Source organism: Cryptomeria japonica, chromosome 9 (assembly GCF_030272615.1).
Source record: "Cryptomeria japonica chromosome 9, Sugi_1.0, whole genome shotgun sequence".
NCBI lineage: Eukaryota > Viridiplantae > Streptophyta > Pinopsida > Cupressales > Cupressaceae > Cryptomeria > Cryptomeria japonica.
Genome location: NC_081413.1, coordinates 421,324,492 through 421,349,796, shown reverse-complemented (window position 1 = coordinate 421,349,796; position 25,305 = coordinate 421,324,492). Strand labels below are relative to the sequence as shown.

Here is a 25,305-nt window from a genome sequence, read left to right as displayed (position 1 = left end):
AGTTCCTTTACCACAACTGAATCTGGTGTAAACTCAACCTTTTTCCCATTCCCATAGTGAGTGATTTGGTAGATGGAGAGAAGGTTGGTAGACAAGTTAGGAACATAGAGAACATTCTCTAATGTTCCATCATCCATGTCAACTGAGCCTTTCCCTTCAACCTCTACTTGTGTATCATCACCTATGTAAATGTGAGGTACCTTAGATGGCTCCAATGAAGAAAACTGCTCCTTTGTAGAACCCATGTGATATGAGGCACTCAAGTCAAGTATCCATTGCTGTGAAGAACCTGTTGTAGCCACAAATGCTTGCCCTTTTCCCTTAGACTGCGAGGAAGAGGAAGGAGATGAATCCTTCTTTGTGTAGGCGGATGGCAAGTTGATGTTGTTTTTCTTGAGAAGATTAGTTAACTCATCAACTTGCTTTGTGTGGCATCGATGCTCATCATGACCATACTTCTTGCAATATGCACAAGTTGGTTTATCCTTCTTAGGTGGTGTCCCCTTCTTGGAAGAGGATGAAAAATTGCCTTGTGATGGAGAGGATGATTGTCCTTTTTCCTAGTGTGGCTTAGACTTAGAGTGCTTCTTCTTCTTGTTGGAATCTTTGCCTTGACTTCCTTGATTCCCTTGATTAGCCACCAAAGCCTTGGACTTTGAAGACTTGAGAAGCCCCATGTTCAACAACTTAGATTGTTCCAATATCAACATTTTTGTGAAAGCATCAAATGAAGGCATAACATAGGAACTCCCCATTGTCAAACGATGAGTTTGGAAGCTAGACACAAATGCTGCATATTCTGGTGCAAGCTTCTCCAACAAGTTGAATATCAACTGAGCATCCTTTTTGTCAATTCCACAATCCTTAAGCTTTGCTCTTAACTCATTTGCTTTGGTGACATAATCTTGGATTGTATCAAAACTCTTGGGATCCAAGTTGGTGAGCTCATTGTCAATCTTATAGCCTCTGATTTCATCAACTTGACCATACAATTTCTGAAACATATCCCAAGCCTCCTTGATTGTTGTACACTTTTCAATATGAAAGATGAGGTCATTTGATACATACTTGCGCAAAGTTCCAAGTGCCATGCAATTCTTTGTGAGCCATTCTAATTGAGCATTAGGATCATCCTTATGATCAAGTGGTGTTGTTATTGTTCCATCTATGTAATGTGTGAGACCCTTTTCCATTCATTTACTCCATACTTTAATTTTCCATGATGCATAATTATGTGGAGTTAAAGGTGGAAATTTATGAGGATTCATTGCAACAAAAATGGAAAGAGCACAAAGAGAGGCACAATCACATAAGAAACCCTCCCAAATTTACTCAATCAAGGAATCCCCCCAAAAGTGATGATTTGGCACTTTATAATTAGTGCGTATACAATGGGCCACTTGCAAAAAATGGCAAAGTGGATTTCTGATTACAATTTTACAACTACCTCAATAAGGCCAAAAGAGACTCAAACTGAAAATGCAAGAGATCTAACTAAGATCCAAGCAATTTACAAGTACCTAATAGGCCAAATAAAACCAATATCTGAAAGTACAATTTTCACTCAAAATCTCTGAAATTTGATCATAGATTATAAAAATAGACGAAAAAACATGCACTTTCAAAAATAATGGCACCTGAAAAGGAGGTCATATGAGCTCAAACGAGGCCTTTGAAGTTGCAGAATTGAGGATTGGACAGGTACAGCTGAGAGAATCCAAAAATTCCAAAAAACCTGTACACCAAAATCAGAAAATAACCACACCACTATGAAGATCATGAAATTTTAGCCCATTTCAAAAAAAATTGCATCAAAAAAGGAGCAAAAATGAGCAAGATATGGCCTTTCAAAGTTGGACTGCAAAACTGAAAAGCTCAATGGAGAGGGGTTGAAAAATTTCAAAAAGTCTGCTGATGTGGCGCTGACATCAGCAATCCACTAGCTTAAATTTGACGGCCGTATGACCATCGCGAAAACTTTGCCTCCCTGCTGACTGGGCGTCCGTACCGTACGGACTGATGACGTGGCGCAGTGACTGTGCAATTGACTATGCGTACGGGCCATACCGACTGCAAACCGCGGGCTAGTGGTCGTCTGCCACGTGGCGAGCATGGGTTCCGTCGGTTTTCCTGCTGACGGGAGAGAGTGTCGTCGGTGGGGGGAGATTGAGGCGGGCCGGGAGCCGGGGCGGCCGACGGGTGGTCTGGGCGGCCGACGGGTGGACTGGACGGCTGGCGGCAGCGACGACGATAGGCTCCGGAGGAGTACGGGCCGGCAGGCGCTGCAAGCGCTGCAGAGTACAACCGGGCGTCGGACCTGTAGGGTACGACAAAGTACGGGGGGGTTTGCGGACCCCCAAACAACCAAAAAACAAATTTTGATTTTTTTTTTTATTTTTGTTTTTTTTTAATCGATTTTTTTATTTTTCGAGTTTTTTTTTTGAAAAATAATAAAAAATTTTGAAATCCGTACGATAATAGCCAAAATGGGGAAAAAAAATTTCTCACCAAAATAGGTCGACTTTATAGTCGAAATTCATGGAAAGGGCCTCCCGAATTCAACGGTGATGTCCAAATCGCTGTATAACGCCCCCAAAAAATGAAGATCCCCAAATCCGAAAATAGAAGCCTCCAAAATGTATCCAAAAAACTAATCAATGAAGCCCCAATGGCTCTGATACCATGTAGGATTTTGCCAAAATCAAGAGCACAATGAAAAGCATAAAAAGAGACAATAGAATGACAAGAACAAACTGTATTCTCATCAATATGCAAAATGATCAACTGGATTAACCAATACAATGAAAATAGGCCTGCTTATATAGGCAAGGCCATATGGATGTATGAGCACACAATTATGACATGTGGCTCAATGAGAAACAAGGGTAGGTAAGAAATACTAGGGGTAGGTAGGAGAAATAATATAATATTCCACAAGAGGTGGATGACCCACCGAATGTGAAGTGTAACAGCAAAATAAGACCACAAAAGGTGGATTTCTCCTACAAGCTCTATCCCTATGTGCACACTTCTCTAAGTGTCTCAAATCCAAACTATGAAGAGATGCATTATCCTAAGTTAACTTAAGTAAAGTGTAATAATATCCAAAATGAATATTTATTTACACCAACAAGAACAACTATGTGATTTAGGAAGAATTGGTGATTTGGAAGCAATGAATGGTACAAGAGTAATAAGTGATTTAAGAGAACAAGTGATATTGGAGTAGGGATTTATTATTTTGTGGTAGTGAGTAATTCTAGAAAATGTCAAGTTGTATTTTATAGTGATTATGGGTGATGCCATTTAATACTTGACTGAAAATTTTGGTGCAAGGGTTGGGACATAATGGCTAGTTGGAAATGTTAGTGATTGTCAATAAATAATAATGATTTATATAGGGTTGAATTTGTGTGTGTAGAACTTAATTAAATCACTCATGGAACTGAAAATGATCTTAGAGATTATCTAAATAGGATCAAGATTTTATTTTTATGATCAAATGAATCAAAAGAAATTTAGAATCAATCGAAATCCCATGTTAGCACAATTTTTTAAAGAATGACTTAAGAGAGTCACATGTAACTAACATCATGAAACAAATGATAGAAATGTAAGATACACACATTTTGTTACATTCTTTTAATTACATACAGTCATAAAATCCAAATTATTTTAATTAAATATAATATACATTTTTATGAGAACTTTGCATATCTAACATCAATTTCATTGTAAGCATCTAAATATTTTTCTCAAATGGAGCCGATCCAATGTGCATAAACTCTACTTTGCACGTACACCTCAAACAAAAGTTTGCAACTCATACATCACAATTTGAATAAAAAAACCTTGGATCAGGACAGCCTTATAAATAGTAAAAGGCATACAACCTCTCCCTTCTACACAATCTTACAATCAAAGGCATTTGAAACCAAGCCAGACCAATCAGTCTGTCCCACATTGAACTTCATTTTCTAAGCTGGAAGTGTGTTTTCTTTTACAGGCTCTGCAGTAGTGGTGCCAACATTTTTCTCTCCACAAAAAAAGTAATTTCCAGCAAAGAAGCCAATATGGATCGCCATCATGTAAAACAATTTTGTTGCAGACAGAATGATGATGAAGCCTTCCAAAGCGACCTGCATACACAATATATTATGATACATTAAAAAAAATCCATAAAATTTCTGCAATGTATAAAAAGTAAATGTTATAGAAAGATATTAAGACATACATAAAAAATCCTAAGTAAAGTAAAATCTCATACCAGCTTTGGGCTTCTGCCATGTAAATGGATCTCCTTGCATGCCAACCTGCAGGTTTTGTAACATGCTTATCAGCATTTTTGTTTTTCACTTTTGCTAACAAGTATTGTTGAATAATTTATAAGCCCTTCCCTATTAAAATCAAATACGTTATATAATTACCCCATGGCAAGAAGAGTAAGAGCCCAAGCTGTGATGGCAGATGAAGCAGTTGAAGCCAAGCTCTCTGCTGTCCACACTCTTAGATGATGGAGCCCTGAAAGACATGAAGCTGCTCCTACAACTCCTGCTATCAGGGAAAATATGACCATAAAACCAGTGGCTTCATTCCCTATGGGGAAAAGCAATGGTGAAAATGAGAAGCCCACTGGTATGCTATTTTTGGGTCCTGCCCAAAAGAAACAGAAGCCATATACAATCAATCAGAATTCAGACTGCTTACTACTAACAATAAAAGAGAAAAACAATAAAAAATTTCTTTGTTTACCTGCAACATAATGATGGTCAATGGCCTTATTGAGTGCCCACCCAGCAATGGCAGCAACAGTCACATACATGCAGAAATTCAAAAGCAGCAAAAATCCAGCCAAAGATTTCACTATTCCCACACCCATTTTAACAAACCTTCAAATTAATACACAGAAAGGGCTATTTCAGAGAGAGAGAGCTTCCAAATGATTTGAACTGTTCAAACTGTAAAATGAACTAACTCTGCAATGGAGAGGATGGGAAACAGTATTTAAAGAAGGCAGTGTAATGGAGTATAGTAAACGGTATTGTTCCTTTTCTAAGCTGTTAGTCTACCCACAGGCTGGCTATGACCTACCTTGACTAGGGAATAATAATTATTTTTCCTGCTGCCAAAAAAAGGGCTAGCTTTTGTATTTATTGATAGTGGAAATACAACTGTTTATCGTTGGTGTTTTTATTAAGGCAATTTTGTTGAATGGTTAAAGGAGGGAGTGATCTGTCATCATAATTGAATCCAACGACAAGTGAGTTGCCTGTGGGCTCTCAATGGCTCTCAAACTTATAACTTATTTAAAATTAAAATGGTAGAGAGTTTAAAAGTCAAATAATTATGTGGAGAGGTTCAAATATTAAAATATGGTGGATATAAATTTATAAAATTAGTATAGGGGAAGAGTATCAATAGCCGTCATTTTATTGTCATAATTGGTCCATTTGTTCAAAACTATTGGGACATTTGTCCACAAGTACTGGCGATTTTGACTGGACGGTTATGAGAACATCTTTAGTTAGGTATCAGGGGATACTTTGAAATGTGCACTTTTTGACCTTTGTGCGCATAATTGATTCTATAGCATGCATCGTTACTACCCAAAAGCCAGATCAATAGCTTTAAAGTTAAGTCACATACGAAGAGAACCAAAAAAAAAATTCAAAATCCGATGTACTGTTTAGGATCTGTGGGTGCGCGAAGTTAGCTACGATGGCTACTGGTGCTCTTCCCCTAGATATCTTAAATGAATTTATTTAAAAGATGTTCAAAGAAATTTCTTAGTGTTTGGTTATTTTTAGATAATTATATTTAATTTTTTAATTATAACTATTTAATTACATTAATACTGTCAAATAAATAGTTTATATCTTAATTTATTTTTGAAAAATATATCTTTTCTAATTATTTTATTTTCATTTTTGAAAAATTAATTAAAAATAAAATAAATTATTAATAGCTATCTAATTTTTATTCTTAAGTATTAATATTGTAATATCTAAATGACTATCAAATATAAGATAAAAGACAATTTTTTAGCTAATACATTCATGATATTGAAATTCCATCCTTTGCTACTTAAAAACATCATAACTCAATAAAATAGATAGTTCTTAAAAAAAATATAAATAACAAGCAATGTGAATAAAATAAAATAATTTTTAAATAATTCTAAACTAAAATAAAAAATGCTTTTAAATAAATAAAATAACTCTCAAGAAATGAATTTTTAGGATTGTATGTTGATTTAATAATTTATCTATTAAATTGATTATTTGGAATTGAATGTCCATTCAATATTTTTCTTTATCACTAAATTTACTTATTTCTTTTATTCTTTTTTTAATATTGTGTTTGGAAGTTGAATTCATGTAATGATTATTTTCACCATGATTTTGAGGGGATTAATTAGAATCAAAGGTGAGTAAAATTTATGTCTTTGTAAGATATTATAACTAGATATTCATATAAAGGAATGCATCCTTATCCCTTAGGAAAATGCATCAATAGGCCAACGTCTATAATTGATGCAACCTTATATTGAAACAATTTTCATAGTAGACCAATATCCTTATTTAAATTTATTAGTAGACTAAATACCACATGATAAGTTTAACCAATTTCCAACATTTGTATTTCTCAATTTGTAAAGCTTTGGGATTTTATTCTCAATTTGTAACATTTTTCTTCTAGAGTGTATCTCTTATTAAATAATCATTATGGAATGATGAAAATTTCAAATTCATGCCCTTTTCCCCTTATGTTTTGGGCCTACTTCTACTAGATTGTCCTTTATGAAATAACAAGTCTATAAGCAACATGTTCTTGACCTAAATTTGGATGATGAACTTGTCCTAGATTTTCCCGTCATAACTCATTCCCAAGAACGAATTTGATCCTTAGACCATCCATTCACCACCCTAATTGAGATTCTCAAGTGTAGAATTGACCTAGGTCACTTTCACATCCATGGATATGAACCTTACACTTTAAAAGTTCAAATCTGGAATTGAATCTTACCCTTTTTAACTAGCCATTGTGAGCCAACCTAGCATATAAGAATTTGTGCACTATGTTGTCTTAAAGAACACTTCTTACCCATTTAAAATTATGGAGAAATAAATACAAGAAAATCCTAGGGGAGAGAGAGCATTATCATAGCAACATCTTAGAACACCCTAATTGCATTGTTTGTATGTATCATAATCATAGGCATACTAAAATTATTTTTTGTTGTCTATATATATATATACCTTTGTTAACTCACTTTATAAAAGGGTTTTCTTTGGGGAGTCCTTTCCTAGAAAGTTCTTAAATAGTTTATCTCAATAATACCCCTCTTTAGACATAGGTATAGCAATTCAAGACACACCAAGTCAAAAATCATAAATTTTCTTATAGTTCACTTTGATAGATAGATGTAGAATTTATTTAGTACTAGGATTATTTAAATCAAAATGAAATTGAGTCATTTTATAAATTTTGAGGCATCTATCTATCAATGTTCTTTTTTTTAACAAATTAGGAAATCAATTTCTGGCTTCTTTAGCATAATATTATTTCTCCATACACATTTTAAGCTAAGTATCATATTTTTTTTTTTATTCTATAAATTCAATTACACTTTATTGTTGTAGTTGTTGATCTAATTCTTGGTATAGATGGAAATAATAGGGTGAGTACATTGAATTAGGGGTAAGAAAAGTGATTGTATTAGAAATGTTCATAATTATGCAGTCATATTACTATTAGCAACAAAGAGGAGGAAAACTGAGAGGAAGGGGGGTGAATCATTTTTCACCGGATACAAAAAATTAATCACAAATATACATCTGATAAACTGCAGTAATAACAAAGATAATCAAATTGAAAGCACAACACACAACACCAAGATTTTTATGTGGAAAACCCGGTAAAGGGAAAAACCACAATGAGAACCTACCCTCAGTAAGATGATACTCTACAGTAGTATATGAAAATATTACAATGGGGATTGCACATGCATTCAAGCACATTGTCTAGAACTCATTTCTCAAATACAATGACTCGGAAGGCTACAACCCTTAGGGAAGTCTCACTGGCTTACAACAAGATTTAGACTACAATTCGGAAGGAATGAATTGAAAGAATAGCATCTCCAAATGCCCGATTATAGTTCCTATTAAGCACAAATGTCTACTCTGCAACATCAAATTCTGCTCAATCACAATGTCGAAGGATGACTCACTTAATCACACATACACAGCTCTCTGATAATGCAGACACAACCTTGATACCTAAATTACATGAACATATCTCCTAAATATAATTATAAAATTACATCACATGATACAAAGATCGACCACCAGACCAATATAATGATTTACATGACATAACATGCACCTAATTCAAATTTCCAAATGCTCAACACCACCAAAAATCACACCAAGATTAATCGCAACACGCTACACCACCAGGAAAACTGCATAAGACGCAAATCATCACCAGTTCATAGAAACACTAACAAATTTGGGGTCATTTTCTTATGAACTATCATCGTAATTCTGACATATTAATGTCGTATATCTAATAGAATGGTGAAAAGATTTTTGTCGCTCAAATTTCATCGGGTTATTCGATGGACAAATTTTCGTCAGAATTCCGATACTTTTGTCAGAAGTTGACACATAATGTGGTGGTCTAATTCGTCATAATTTCAATGAAGTCGCCAAACCTCTAACAAACCATGCACTGGTTTTTTCGTCAGAATGTCGATGAAAAAGGGCACTATGCTCCAATGGGAATGTTGTACCTACGATGAAATTTTTCATCGCAGGTACAACATTCCCGTCAGAGCATAGTGCCCTTTTTTGTCGGCATTTTTCATCGCAGGTACAGGGTAAGTGCACAAAGATGGTGGTCAAAAAGGGGGGTATAAGTGGACACTTTTTTTTTTTTTTTTTTCTGAAAAATAGGTGAACCTGAACTTGGAGACAAAATTTGAAAGACATTCACTTAAGATATGAAGATAATCAAAGAACAAATATTGTAGTACTCTAAATCTAGTTTCCAAACTATTAAACTTTTTCAAAATTGGATAAGATTAAGGGGGTCAAATCCTTCGCGCACGAAAAAATGACCCTGATTTTTTCTGAAAAAGATAACATAGTGTCTGACGTGCGCATCAAAAAAGTCATAGTTATATTTAGTATTTTGACAAATCCTTTGGCAGAAAGATAGTTAAGAGTGAGCACTAGAAGATGTGTATTTTTTTGTAATTTTTTGTTGAGTACTTTTTTTTTTGAGTTTTCCAATCGAGCACATCCTGAAAATTAGGTACCTGTTTGTGCGTGAAGCATAAGTTGCACTAAACAAATTGAAAATACAATTTTTTTTTAAATTGTAAAGAATCAAATGCACTACAATAATATATAAAGTTTTTAAAATTTGGATAAATATATAAAAAGTTATTCAAAAAATGGTGCACCTATGTCTGTGAGAACTATGGAGACACTGGTAAAAGAAATTCAATAATAATATGTTATTGTTGTTCAAATTGAAAAAAAATTATATGGTTAAAAAGCTCAGAAGATGGGTGAAAATATGGTGGCAATGTTAGAAATACCCACTTGATGAAGTGTAAACCTGATGATGACAAAGTCGATAAATCAAGTTGATAAAATAAAACATGTCAAAAATGAGAGAAATGGAGAGAAATCAAACTTCCAAACCATAGCTTTGTCATCCAGGCCTATTTCCAAGCCTAAATAGTCAAAAGCGTGTATGGGGTAATACAAGTTTAAAAAGGGCGTATGACGTACTTATGATGTAAGCAGCACATACACGCTCATTTTCCTATAAACAACACATACTTGCTATTGTATAATATGATATTCTATATATAATATGTGTATATACATATAATATATGTAATATATAATATATGTATAATATGTATATAATATGTGTATATACATATAATATATAATATATCTATATATATATTATATTAAACATATATATACACATGTAAGTGTATTGTCTCCCCCTCTCAAACATATACAAGGTGCCTCTCTCTCTCTCTCTCTCTCTCTCTCTCCCTTCCTCCATACCCCATCCCTCCCCATCCCTCTCTCTCCTTTGATCTCTCCCCTTCTCCCTTCCTCCATACCCCATCCCTCTTTCTCTTCTTCTCTCCCTCCCTTCCTCCATACCCCACTGCAACTGTGTGTGCACTTTTATAGAAGTAAGTGAATTTATTTCTTGTCTGCAACATCCTCTTTGATTTTTATCATGTATGCTCTCCTAAGAAAATTGACTAATGGATTTGTGTGTGTATATTGAATAGGAGGAATAGGGTTTGAAATTGAACCATGGGTGTATTACCGTGACAAACAAGGAAACCTGCGACAATATTCTTCTCGAATGTGTTTTTAATGAGCAAAGTAGATGTGGAAAATAGTGTCAACAAAGCAACATGATGAGTCAGAGTACCTGCAATATGTTTTTCAGAAGGAAACAATAGGTAGGAAGAGAAAGAAGGAGAGTAACACAGATGATGTCCTATAGAATGATAGTGGTGGGTATGTGAGAGTTCCCATGTTGTTACACAATGCCTATCACCTAAAGAAATTAAAGTTTGTTGTATGCATGGCAATGGTAGTATATGATGATCATCACTTGTAAAACAACTTGGAACGATACATACCCATGAAAGAAATCAAGTGTGTAATTCCTATAGTCACAATCGAGATCAGTCTTATAACCTTGCAAATTTAATAGCATCATATGTTTTAGAACTTAGGCAGCAGTCTTAGGGTTAGGTCAAGCTCTTACACTTGCTTTTTAGTGAAGCCTTATTGTTTGTTTGCTTGGAGTCTCGTTGTATGATTTTCTATTGATAACTTTAAATTTAATATATCATTTTATTAGCCCACCATATGACCCCTTAGGTGTCATTAGAGGTTGTATTGTTTCCTAAGAGGTCATATGGTGTCCTATGACCCCTTAAGACCCCTCGAGACACCAATGACCCATAACAAAACCATATGGTGTTCTAAAGGGTCCTATGGTGTTCTATGACCCCTTAGGACACCATTTGGTGTCGTTATAGGTCCTATGGTGTGCTAAGGGATAATATAGTATCATATGACCCCTTAGATGTTGTTAGGGGTCATATTGTGTTCTAAGGATCATATTGTGTCCCAGATTCGATATCTCTTCCTCTCCCTCTATCCCCCCTCCTTATTCTCTCCCTATCTCCCTCTCCCTATCTCCCTCTCCCTCTCTCTCTCTCTCTCTCCATACCCCATCCCTCTCTATCTCGCTCTCTCCCCTTCTCCCTTCATCCATATCCCATCTCTCTTTCTCTTCTTCTCTCCCTTCCTCTTTCTCTTCTTTTGTAATTCCTATAGTCACAATCCAGATTAGTCATATGGTGTCCTGTGTCCTTTCTCTCTCCTCTCCCTCCCTCTACCTCTCTCTCTCTCTACCTTCCCTCCTCGTCTCTCTCCCTCCCTCTCCCTCTCTCTCTCCCTCCCCCCTCTCTCTCTCTCCCCTCTCCTCTCCCTCCCTCCCCCTACTCTCCCTCTCCCTTACTCCATACCCCTTCTTCTCTCCCACCCTCCCCCCTCTTCTCTCCCTCCCTCCTTCCCTTCAGACCCCCCTCCTCTCTCCCTCCCCCTACTCTCTCTCTCTCTCTCTCTCTCTCTCTCTCTCTCTCTCTCTCTCTCTCTCTCTATACCCCTTCTTCTCTCCCTCTCTCCCTCTCTCTACCTCTCTCCCTCTCTCCCTCCCTCTACCTCTCTCCCTCTCTCTACCTTCCCTCCCCTCTCTCTCTCTTCCCTCTCTCTCTTCCCTCTCTCTCTCCCTCTCCCTGTCTCTCCCTCTCCCTCCTTCCCTCCCCCTCTTCTCTCCCTCTCTGCCTCCCTCTACCTCTCCCCCCTCTCCTCTCTCTCTCACTCTCTTCCTCCATACCCCTTCTTCTCTCCCACCCTCCCCCATCTTCTCTCCCTCTCTCCCTCTACCTCTCTTCCTCTCTCTACCTTCCCTCCCCCTCTCTCTCTCTCCTGCCTTCCCTCTCTCTCTCCCTCTCCCTCTCTCTCCCTCTCCCTCTCCCTCCTTCCCTCCCCCCTCTTCTCTCCCTCTCTCCCTTTGTCTACCTCTCTCCACCTTCCCTCCTCTCTCTCTCTCTCTCTCTCTCTCTCTCTCTCTCTCTCTCTCTCTCTCTCTCTCTCTCTCTCTCTCTCCCTCCCTCCCTCCTCTCTCCCTCTCTCTCTCTCTCTCTCTCTCTCTCTCTCTCTCTCTCTCTCTCTCTCTCTCTCTCTCCTACTTCCCCTCTCCCTCTTCTCTCCCTATCTCCCTCCCTCTACCTCTCTTCCTCTCTACCTTCCCTCCCCCCCTCTCTCTCTCCCTCACTCTCCCTCTCCCTCTCCCTCCTTCCCTCTCCCTCTCCCTCTCCCTCTCTCTCCCTCTCCCTCCCCCTCTCTCTCTCTCTCTCTCCCCTCTCCTCTCCCTCCCTCCCCCCTACTCTCCCTCTCCCTTCCTCCATACCCCTTCTTCTCTCCCACCCTCCCCCCTCTTCTCTCCCTCTCTCCCTCCCTCCTTTCCTTCTGCCCCCCTCCTCTCTCCCTCCAACCTACTCTCTCCCCCTCTCTCTCTCTCTCTCCCTTTTCATTCACATCTTTTCTACTACCAATAGCGCATACGGGGTACTGAAACTATTAGTTCACTGCCCTTCCATAACTTTTTTAAGGCAAAGGAGCACATACACGGTACTTATTACTTGTACTCGGGCCATTATTAGTTACCATGCGATAACATTTTTTAGGCTTAGGAGCACGCACACACTACTTATTAGTCCAGAATGGGAAAAAAGAATACCGTTGCACTTGTCAACATTTTATGGACTAACAGCGTGTACACGGTTATTAATGTAGCGTGTACGCGGTTTATAGACATAGTTTTAGTTGCCCAAGAGCCTCAATGGCCTCAAAAGAAGTTTTTGAGGTCGTTGAAGGCCCCACTGGAACTGTGTCTACACTTCTATCACTGTTTTATACATAGAAGTAAGTGAATTTTTTATTTTTGCATGATTTCAAATGATTGAATTGTTGTTCTTATTAGTTTTTGTCAACAATATTGTGATTGTTTAATAGTTTGATTCTAAAAAATAGTGATAAGATTCATATTTATTGTTATTTGTTTGTTTATGAACTTTTGTTTACATATATATGTAATATGATTCTATTTAGGACAACCGATATCAACCATGGGAAAGAACAAGCGAGGAACGATGGAACAACAAGAGGCTCAAAAGGACAGACAAAGGTAGCGTATGAAGAAATTGCGTGACATAAGAACAATGGGAGAAGAAGGTATGTCATCCTCAACATCTCAATTTGATTTACCAAATTAATATAATGCACCTAATGCAATTGAAGAGACATTTTATTTACCATTTGAACCTAATGCAATTGAAGAAGATAGCGCATTGAATAATCAATTAAATGATGAACATATTACACCTTCTCTACTTGATGAATTGAATGTACATAATGCACCGATGTTAACACCTCCTATAATCATTCGTAGGAAACCAAAGTATCTAATTGACATTGATGAGAATATATTTAAGTCAATGCCCAATAAAATGAATGAACAAACTTGTAGGAGAATGGTTAAAAGAATATGGCAAATTTATTTTAATAATTTAAATCAAACTGCAAGATGTCAATTAATTGTTCAAATGATTAAAAATTTGAATTTTAGAGAGACAATAAAAATTCTAGGCCTAAGATCATCTAAAAGTAACAGTGAAAGAACTATTGTGAGAAATCTATTTGATGCATATCAAGCTATTGGTTCAAAATCACATACTAAATATTCTAATGCTACTCGATGTGTCATTACATCAACCATAATGAGAAAGAAGATAAAAAAAGATCGTTTAATAAGCAAAACAAGTCATTAAACATTAGTAGAACAACATTAAGTAAAGCATTAAAGAGGTGGGAAAAAATAGAGGAACCTAACAATAATTCTCTTTGGGCATTCTCGGGTAGACTACCACACAAAGACAAGGTTGTTGTTGATGCACTAAAAACATTAATTGAAAAATTTTGGCATGACAACACAAGAGTTTTGCCCAACCAAAGAGATGTTGTTAGAAGGCAAATTGGGTCTACAAATCATGAGCCACATGCCAAACACTATTTGGATATGACTCAAACTAGATTTTATGAAAGATTCCTTCAAAAGTTTCCTCAAATAAGAATTTCTCAAAGATTTTTTGAAATGGCAAAACCTTTTTATATTAAGATTAATCATGTACGCACCACGTGTTGTTGTAGGATGCATATTGATTTTTCCATGCATTATGATATTTTTCGTCATATTTGTTCTACTTTGCACACTAACGATGTTTTGCAGGAATGTAATATACAAGCATCTCCTAAGTCAGTAAGAGAATTTATTTCAAGTGTGCTATGTAATAGACATGATGGTTGCATTTATTATAAGATGCTTTTTTTTGGAAGGTTCTTGTGCTATATGTGGTGGTTTGCAACATTTACCAAGATGCGTACATTTGGAGAGCACACATGAAATTGGTACAAAACTAGTTTCTTTCAGAAAATACAAGACAGTCACATATGGAGTTAAAGATGGAAAAGATTTGAAGAGATGTGAGCTAGTGAAAAATGATATATGTGTAGCTCAATTTATGAAAATGTTTCAAGAGAAACTAGTTTATGAGTACATAATGCATACACATAGAGCTCGATGGTTAGATGAGGAATTCAAGTTATGTAAGGACATATTTCCTCTTGGCACCATTGTCTCTATCATTGATTTCGCTGAAAATTATACACTACAACCTCAAAATGAAGTGCAATCCATGTATTATCACTCTACACAAGTTTCTATTTTTGTACACATAGAATTCATGCATGCAGATGATAGCACATAGGAGGATAGAAAGGTTGTAAGAGAGTATCACTTCTACATAAGTGATGATCGTACTCATTCATCGGAGTTTGTACAAGGATGCTTTAAAATTTTCTATGATAGTTTAAGGGAAAGGAACATATGATACAACCAACACTTAATATGGTCAGATAATTGCACCGCACAATTCAAGATTGCAAGGATGTTTTATTGGTTGATAAGGATGCATATGACAAGCGGTGTATAACATTTTTGGAATTTCACTAAGGCTGGACATGGTAAGGGAGAGCACGATGGTGCAGGAACATGTGTGAAAAGAGCCCTAGCTAGGGAAGAATTGAAGTACGAAGGTGGTGCTGAGTTGATAGATGTAGAAACAATTGTGCGATGGTGTAAGCCTACGATGGGTCCAGGTAATCTAGGTACGCCAATGGTTCGTAGATATTTTTGGTTGATCACTAAATCTAACATTGAAAACTATCTAGATTGTTGTATAGTTGCAGGATCGAGTGACATGCACTCATTTATGAGTTCAAATTCAAGTTCACTAGTAATTTATACGAGACAGATGGTATGTTTTTGCTCTTCATGCATGTATTGTTTGTGGGAAGAATGTGAATCACAAGAGTGGGTTGACAAATGGTCTTGTAGACCGTTGGTTCCCATTGATTCATATCAAATTCCCAAAGCACTACAATTGAGCCAAATGGAGACATCAGTGGATTTTGACCATGTATCCGACCTAGTGGATTCAGGTGATTTTTTGAGTTAATTTTTTTGCAAGTATTCTTTTTGGTTCATTTTGTTGTACATCATACTTTATTTTTGGTATTAATTAACACTTTATAAAATGCAGGTCATGTGTATGCAGTTGTTGCAGAAGAGAACAATGAAGAAGGAACATATTACTATTTGTGTCGTTGTGTTGAGCCTAAAAGAAAATTGACAACCACAATCATTGATGGAGAGGGTATTGAGTACCCAATAGGGTATGTTGTCGTGACAGGAACATGGCTTTGGAGATACCCTATCAAGAATTTTGATGTTTGGTTGTTTGAGGAATTTGAAACACATAGACATATTGTTCATTTCTCTAACCTTTTTGTTGCAACAAATGATGAAGTATCGTGGTAGACCTCATAACAAGATTTTATGGAAATTTCATGAATCTGACCATGAGGCAATACTTGGCACAATACGGGTTAGAGCTGATCTTGAAGGCTCACTTGATTGATTCTATGGTTCAGAGTAGAATGATTTTGAGAATTTTGTATAAATCATCGACGAATTGTTCTATATCCATTTTTTGTATATATAAATGCCCATAAGCTGATTTTTACATGTTTAGGGGCATAATTTTGTATATTTAAATGACAATGAGCTGATTTGTACATATGTACATGCCAAAATTTGTATATTAAAATGGCGATGAGCTGAATCGCACATATTGTAATGCCACATTTTGTATAAAATCCCATGAGATGATTTGTATATTAAAATGGCGATGAGTTGAATCACACATTATAATACCAAATTTTCTATAAAAGACCATCAGATGATTTGTAAGACCATTTTTTATACAATCAAATAGCCAAGAGCTGATTTGACCATATTTAGAGGCAAATTTTTGAATAATATGTGACTATGTTTTGAGTATATGTGATGTGTCATTGGTTAATCATGAGCATTCTTGATTCTTATATAATCATGGAGAATTATTTGAGTCATTATCGGGTCATAGGGGTCATAGATTTAGACTAGATACAATTTGAGCAAAAATTGTCATTGTTGTCAAAAAAATTGTCAAAAAAGTTGTCAAGCAACTTCTACATTGCGTCGGTAGGGTATGACACTCGACGTTCCAATGCTTTGGGATGCACTACAGGCCTATCATAAAAATACCCACCCGGACACGCTCATGACGTCAGTTTGTAATTTTCATAATTTTTTGTACTCAGGGCACTTGAGAAATCGCACCGGTATGGTATGACTCTCGACATTCTGATGCTTTGGGATGCATAAAAGGGGAATTCCTAGTGTAAACCTGCCCACCCAGATGCGCTCGCAATGTCGGTTTGTGCACACGACAAAGCGAATCAATTCTAGCCAATCTGGCAACTTTGCATTGCATGCAACTGACAGTTTTTGCAGCAGGCAAAAAAATGCTACCAATTGAAAATAGCTCCAACTCGTCAAAAACCAAGATAGACCATTGTAAAGGAGCCTCATGCAACCCTAGGGTTCAAACAGATTGACCATATGTGTCCTAGATTTGAAGAAACAGTCCGTCAAATTTTGATAATTTTTTGGACTTAGGGCACTTGAGAGATCACACTGGTACGGTATGACTCTCGACGTTCCAGCACTTTGAGATGCACGTCAAGGGCATGCCTAGCATAAACCTGCCCACCCAGACGCGCTCGCAATGCTAGTTTGTGCACACGACAAACTGAATCAATTCTAGCCAATTTGACAACTTTGCATTGCATGCAACTGACGGTTTTTGCAGCAAGCAAAAAAATACTACCAATCGAAAATGGCTCCAACTTGTCAAAAACCGAGATAGGCCATTGTAGAGGATCCTCACACGACCCCACGGGTTCAAATGGATTGACCATATGTGTCCTAGATTTGAAGAAACAATCCATCAAATTTTGACAGTTTTTTGGACTTAGGGCACTTGAGAGATCGCACTGGTACGGTATGACTCTCGACATTCTAGTGCTTTGGGATGCACAAAAAGGGTATGCCTATGTAAAATTACCCACCCAAATGCGCTCACAATGCCAGTTTGTGCACAAGACAAACAAAATTAATTCTAGCCAATCTAGCAACTTTGCATTGCATGCAACTAACGGTTTTTGCAGCAGGCAAAAAAATGCTACCAATCGAAAATGGCTCTGACTCGTCAAAAACGAAGACAAACAATTGTAGAGGAGCCTCACGCGAGCCCATAGGTTCAAACAGATTGACCATATGTCTCCTAGATTTGAAGAAACAGTCCATCAAATTTTGACAATTTTTTGGACTCAGGGCACTTGAGAGATTGCACTGGTACAGTATGACTCTTGACATTTCAACGCTTTGGGATGCATGATAGGGGCATGCCTAGTGTAAACCTACCCACCTAGACATGCTAGCAACGCCAATTTGTGCACACGATGAACCAAATTAATTCTAGCCAATTTGGCAACTTTGCATTGCATGCAACTGACATTTTTGCAGCAGGCAAAAAAATGCTACCAATAAAAAATGGCTCTGACTCATCAAAAAATAAGACATGCGATTGTAAAGTATCCTCATGTGAGCCCATGGGTTCAAATGGATCGACCATATGTGTCCTGAATTTGAAGAAATAGTCCGTCAAATTTTGACAATTTTTTGGACTCAGGGCACTTGAGAGATCGCACCGCTACAGTATCACTCTCGACATTCTAACGCTTTAGGATGCATGATAGGGGCATGCCTAGCATAAACCTGCCCACCCAGATGCACTCGCGATGTTGGTTTGTGCACATGATGAACCAAATCAATTCTAGCCAATCTGGCAACTTTGCATTGCATGCAACTGACGGTTTTTGCAACAGGCAAAAAAATGCTACCAATTGAAAATAGCTTTGACTCATAAAAAATTGAGACAGGCCATTATAGAGGAGCCTCATGTGACCCCATGAGTTCAAACGGATTGACCATATGTGTCCTGGATTTGAAGAAAAAAATCCATCAAATTTTGACTTTTTTTTGGACTCAGGGCACTTAAGAGATCACACCGGTATGCTATGACTCTCGATGTTCCAACACTTTGGGATGCACGACAGGGGCATGCCTAGCATAAACCTTCCCACCCAGACGTGCTTGGGATGTCAGTTTGTGTGCACGATGAACAAAATTTGACCATTGCAAGCATGAGGGTGCTCTCGTACCAAACACATATTGTTGTTTATATTCATATTGTTGATTACATATGCAAATATTCATTTAAATTTATAAAAGGGCAGCCACCAAATATAGTGAATACACAATAATGAACTGAATACAAGGAGTTTTGTAGGGCTAATTCAACATTTTAGAATTTTTATCAAATCATATTCCACGATTGCAATGTTTAATATCATATATTTTTGTTGTTTATATTCATATTGTTGATTACATATGCAAATATTCATTTAAATTTATAAAAGGACAACCACAAAATACAACGAATACAAAATAATGAACTCAGTACACATTTATTGGATCGAATGTCAATATTTATTATATATATAAAAAGGCATGTTAGCCAAGTCAATACAACTATTACAAAAATGTGGCATATGCCATGTCCAAATCGATATACAATAAAAATGTATAATATATCTACATGTATTGGTCATTCTATGACCAAAACTAACACTATATGATGATCATCAAAATCAAGCCTCTTCGATGCAGTTCGCAGCTCTGTAGATGGCTGCAAAACCACAATTCAAAAGCTAAGTTAGAATTCTTTTGTAGAAAATAGTTCACAATTAACAACATAACTATGCATTTAACTTTAATTTATTTTCAATTGAAATGTAGATTACCTCATCGGCTGATCTAGGAGCTAATGTCTTCACTCTCCTCTCCTTGTCACTCTTAGGCATTTTCTTGAAGACATACTTAAATGGATCCACGTTATGGTCATACTACGAAGGGGTCTATTATAGATTAAATGTACAATTAATACAATGTACTAACATAAATATATCAAAAACACTTCAAAGCTATAATATAGAGAACAATGATGCACCTGTGCCTAAGATGCTTCTCCAATGGACTGAGGATGGCTCACCATCGATGTAGAAACTATCGCTATTACCTATACAAAAAATGTTCAAAGATTAAATACAATTAATATAATGATAAGTATTGAAGGTTAAAAACAATTAACTTTACATATCAAATAAAACTATACCGGATCCTGAGATGCTTCTCCAGTGCAAGGAGGAGGGTTCCCCATTGATGAAATAGGTAAAGTAGAGATACATACCTCCATCCTGTCTTGATCCACGAGCAAATCAGGTGCATTCAAAAAATCCACATAGCTCAATGGCCGTTGTACATGTAAAACAGACAAAAATCACTAATCAATCTACAAACCCCAACTAATACTTTATTTAAACATTTTCAAACAATTGTACAACTAAAAATGTGTTCAATTACCTTCTTCCTACATTTTGGCATCTTCGAGGAATCCTTTTTCTTAGGATGAGCCCTAGATGTGGAGGGGGTACCCTAAAAAGACAAAAATAACATGAGATATTAGTACAGATAATAAATTAAACATAATTTTAAAAATCTAAAATGAAATGACTTGCATATTCCATCAAAACAATACATAAAAAGGGTTGTACAAAATATGATATCGCCTTGTAGGCCAAAATCGATCGTTGAGAGCGTGATGTCATCAATCTGGGACATTTCCTCCCCTGTCAACACCTACAAACTAGAAATTGGACCAAGCATTAAAGATAGTTAGTATATATTGTGTTTTTTTGAATTCAAAGTGTACTATTATATTTTAACATGTTACAAAATTTATACCTTAGGCATCGAAGTTGCAGCTATAGTAACCGGGGGAGGAGAATGGGATACCGCTAATGCATCTTAAAATGCATATTATTTGTCTCAATTTAAATCGATGTATAAATGAAAATTCATGTATATAATTACAAATTTAAAGTGACTGATAAATAAAATGCTATGAATTCAAATCAACACACATGTGTCTGTGGCCCATGGGCAAACACCATGTCCATCAACTCATCTGTCAGTGCGAAATCCTCAACCGTGTGGGCCTGACATCTACTCCCACAAATCGTGCATAGTCGAGATGAGGACCCATCTTCACCGGCTGCATCATATACCCCTGAGCATATCCCTGAGCAATTGACACACATATGTTGGATGGGCTCTCTGTTGCCACCTAATGGCTCATCATCCAATACAATAGGGTGTGCTAATGATACCCAATGCTGGATGATGGAACCAGTCAATGTTGTGGTTGCCTGAATAGTCTGTAGCTCCATTGACTCTTTCAGCTCTACTAGGACAACCTCATGCACCTTGGGTTTGGGTGCTAGGGGGTGGTGACTCTCCATGAGTAATCACCTATAGGCTCCAGGTCTATCTTGGGCAGAGCCACCACCTCTACCATGGAACTCTCTCATGTCAAAGTAGTTTGGGCACACATTGAGCACAAACTCACAATATACTTTTCTTAAAAAATATAATGACACCTCATAATTATTACAAGGTGGATCATCAAAGATCATCCACCACCTCTGCCAAAAAGATTCTTGATCTGCACATTGGGACACCAATGTATACGAAACCTCTTTGTATTAAGAGGTAATGACTGACCAGTTTTGGGATCAACGAAAAGGGTACATATTTGTTGTTTAGTAATATTTTTGTTTTTAACTCCATCGTATGATATCCCATCGACATAGAATTAATGACACCTATCCCTAAAGCTTCCCCATTCGGTAATTTATGTGGAAACAACTATGGCAGCACTAGCTAAAATTTCTAGGCTAGTGGAAAGGGATTGATGATGCTCAAGTTTAGAAGTTTTCAATTTAACAATCAGTCTATTGATTTTAGATGTGTTTTGTCCTAACTGATTAATTAATTGCTCATGTGTTTCAGGTGTGCAGTCAAAAGGAGGAATTGGGGGTTGTTCTTGTGTGTTTTCAAGAGGTGCATTTGGTTGTTTTTGTTCTAGATTAGAAGAATCTGGTTTTTGAAACAAAAAATGAAAAAACCTAATCAAAATTAATGAAATTAAATTCAAAATGTAAAAAAAATTGAACAAATGGGAAAGAAAGACAAAAATAAACAAAAACTAACCTTGATCCATAGCTTGGAGGACAAATCTAGCACCCCGTTCGCGGTTTAGGAGAAGAAATGGGTAAAAAATGAAGTAAAAAATGCGCTATTCATGGGTAAATGAGACCTAGCTTTTTTTTTAAAACTTTTTTTACCAGGTATTGCGTATGCGGTTATATTTGGATTATTAGCATGTACACGCTCATTTTCCTATGAGCAGCACATATGCGCTCATTTTCCTAGGCGTAGCATGTATGCACTCATTTTCCTTAAAGCAGTGCATACACGCTATCTTCTCTAGGCTCGGGAAGAACAAACCTAAGCGCGTATGCAGGAATTTCAAATTTAAAAACTGCGTACGCGCTGCATGTTTTTCCATTTTTTTTTGGGTGGTGTCCACTTTTCTGACCACCATCTTTGTGCACATACCCTACAAGATTCTTGTTGGAGCATAGTGCCCTTTTTCGTCAGCATTCTGGCGACAAATGCAAGGAAGCTTTGACGAGAGTGTTGTACCTACGATGAAAAAATTCGTCATAGGTACAACACTCTCGTTGGGGCCTATGTTAGGCATGTCCATCAGAATTATGATGAACATGCTATATTTAAAAAAAAAAACAATTTCCATCAAGGAATATAAAGCATTGCAAATATGGAATATGACTTGATAAGCTTTCTCAAATATTGACCTACCCCTATATAATTCCTTACCTTAATGACTAACTAACTATGCTAAACCATATATTCTAACAATATACAAAATCAATAATCCCATATATTCTAACAATATACAAACACAACCAAGAGGGACTATTTGGGTAATGAAGACCTTAATAAAGCATGGATATGAGAGTGAGGAAAATGACAGAAGTAACATGCAAAGCCCTGATGAAGATAGGTAGCAATTATACATTCCTCTATAGTACAATGACTAGTTATAGGTCAGAGATGACGTACAAGGTCATGAAGGGTTAAAGGATGTAGAGATTACAATCATAGCAACACACTAAGATTATAAAGATCTCAAACCACAAAGGGACCTCTTATGGTCCATAATAAAAATATGTTCATATACAAGGATTGGATCAAAAAAAATTGTATTTGGTGACTGCCCTTTTAAAAAGTTAAATGAATATTTGCCTATGTAATCAACAATATGAATGGGTGAACTCACAATGTTGGTTCCCACTTTTTCATACATCCTGATTTTTGTTGAAATCATACATTTTTTAGAAAATTTAATTATTTAAGCTTTAAGAGGTCCCATTTGAAGTAATTAATTAAAGAGAGTTAGATCAAAGGCTCTTAGATCAAAATTTCTTGGATAGAACTTCTCTACTTCTAAATCATACTTGCAATGAAGTCTCCTTTGCATCTATCAAATGATGATAAAAAACCAATTTTACATTAGCTTTTAGGGGGTCAAATGAATTCATTTATAAATTTTGTTTTTTTAATTATTTATCCCTTATTATAAGCTTTCCAAATAGTATAATTTTTAATATATTTAATTTCATTAATATATTTTTATTTTATTTCTTATGAATGTAGGGTTTTCATCGAACATGAACTTCTTTGTTCAATGCTTATGGAAAAATAGTAAACGTCACCCAAAGAATTCTAAAAAATATTTACACACTAGGTATTGAAGTCCTCTTTCCAACAAAAAAAAAAATTGATTTTTGCTACATATACAACAAGTTATGTAATATCAAATGGACATATGTCAAAATTACAATTAACTCGACTTCAAATCTAAATAAAATATTAAATATTGAAGATAATGTTACAAAACCAATTGCATATACTAGATATGGATGTTATAAAACCAAATTCAAAATAATCACATTCATATCTATTATATAAAAAAAGTTACGCTATACAGAGTGAGTATCACTCTTTAAAAATGTTGTTTTTTGAAAAAAACTAGTTTTTGAGAGAGATAGTAAAATGGAAGCAAATTGATTCCAAAAATTATCAAAAGAATATTTTTAGAATCTACATACAAAATGACACAAATCACTAGTTCACATCATCTACAAACTCCTTAAGGTTTAGAAGTAATAGGTGTTTGAATCTAAAGTTTTATCTAAAAATGAATATTGTAGTGTGAAAGGTGGCAAAAAAGTGTAACAACAAAAATCTATTTTCTACAATTCATGGGTTAAACTCCTTGTTGGCATTGCATGAAAATTGCATTAATGAAGTATAGTATTATCACTGATGTCAATAGAAACCAGTAATGTAGATGTAATGTAACCATAATGCAACCAGTAGTAAAGCAGTGAAGGAAACCGGTATTGGTATTTCAAGCAGAGTGATCAACCAGTAACCCTAACCAATTGAGAAGAAAACCCCTAACCGATGGATCTTGGTGAATCGGTTATGTTGATCTATGATTGGAGGGTGATTGGAAATGAAGATGCCACACATGCATGATGTACGTGATGAGTTTCAAAGTGATTTTAGTGCATAAAGATAACTGTTTTATCTTGGAAATGAACAAATGCATAGCATAAAGTGTATAACGTGTGATGAGTTACAGGATCCAATGTGTGGTGATCTAGGAGTGGTCTAAGTTGTCTTGAACAATGTGCAACTGATTGCTATGTAATCCAACAGTCATGTTTGAACCGATATGTTTGTAATCTCTATGAGATCTTAGGTTTTGTGATGTGTTACTGGCCTATTGTATTTGCTTATAAGGTTAATGAGTAATTTTGTAATCGTGTTGGCAATTTGGTTAAGTGTGGTAGTGTGATTGTTGCCAAACTAGAAGGAGTGTCTATAGAATGTTGTGAAGGCAGATATGAGCATAAAAGGATCTGACTTAGCAAGATAGTGCTATTACCAAATCAGAAAGATCCTGCTGTTCTCTAACCATTACAACAGTTAAATCCCCTAACCGGGTAAGCTTTAACATGCTTGGTGCAGTCTAAATCCTCTAACCAAGTGATCTATTAGTTTGGATTTGAAATCCTCTACTGAGGTTACTCTTAATATGGTATTGCCTTTAACAGGGTATTTTAGTCAATCCCTTAACTAGATGGTCCTTAACTGGATCTGTTCTTAATAGGAGATTATTGTATAAGCTTCTAACAAGGCTTGGCTCCTAACAAGGCAGACTTCATAAGAGTTCAGAATACTTGTGGGTATTCATCCCCACCATGGTTCTTCCCATTTGGGTTTCCATGTCAAAAATCATTGTGTCAAGTGGTGAATGATTTTGTGGTTATGTTTTAATATGGTTGATTTGATTAACTAGTAAAGCCACTTAGATATGTCTAGATAACTGAAAGTAATATAAAATGAGCTATTATTGATTTTAGTAATTTTTTTTAATATTTTGGTTAAATGGTATGTAAGTTATAGATCTGTTACACCGTATCTTTGATATTTTGGTCAACCGGTAAAGCTTGACAATGCATTGACAGTTTTAGTTACAGTATCTAAACCGGTTAGTTCAGTGATTGGTTTATGAGTTGGGATTAAGTTTGGTGAAAGTTTAAGTTTTTTTTCTAT

At 36.2% G+C, this 25,305-nt stretch overlaps 1 protein-coding gene across 2 annotated transcripts; it reads right to left on the bottom strand.

Moving 5' to 3' along the window:
* Window positions 1–3,727: 3,727 nt before the first annotated feature.
* LOC131074227 (membrane protein PM19L) lies at window positions 3,728–4,989 on the bottom strand. Of its 2 annotated transcripts, none has more exons than XM_058010806.2 (4): window positions 4,753–4,986; window positions 4,428–4,653; window positions 4,268–4,313; window positions 3,728–4,139 (listed from the first exon to the last, which is right to left on the bottom strand). In XM_058010806.2, the coding sequence occupies exons 1-4, from the start codon at window positions 4,877–4,879 to the stop codon at window positions 3,978–3,980; spliced, it is 561 nt and encodes a 186-aa protein (XP_057866789.2). In that variant the 5' UTR covers window positions 4,880–4,986; the 3' UTR covers window positions 3,728–3,977. The 2 variants fall into 2 exon arrangements, with proteins under 2 accessions (XP_057866789.2, XP_059067169.1); XM_059211186.1 differs by having other exon boundaries at window positions 4,067–4,139; window positions 4,268–4,324; window positions 4,753–4,989.
* Window positions 4,990–25,305: the final 20,316 nt, after the last annotated feature.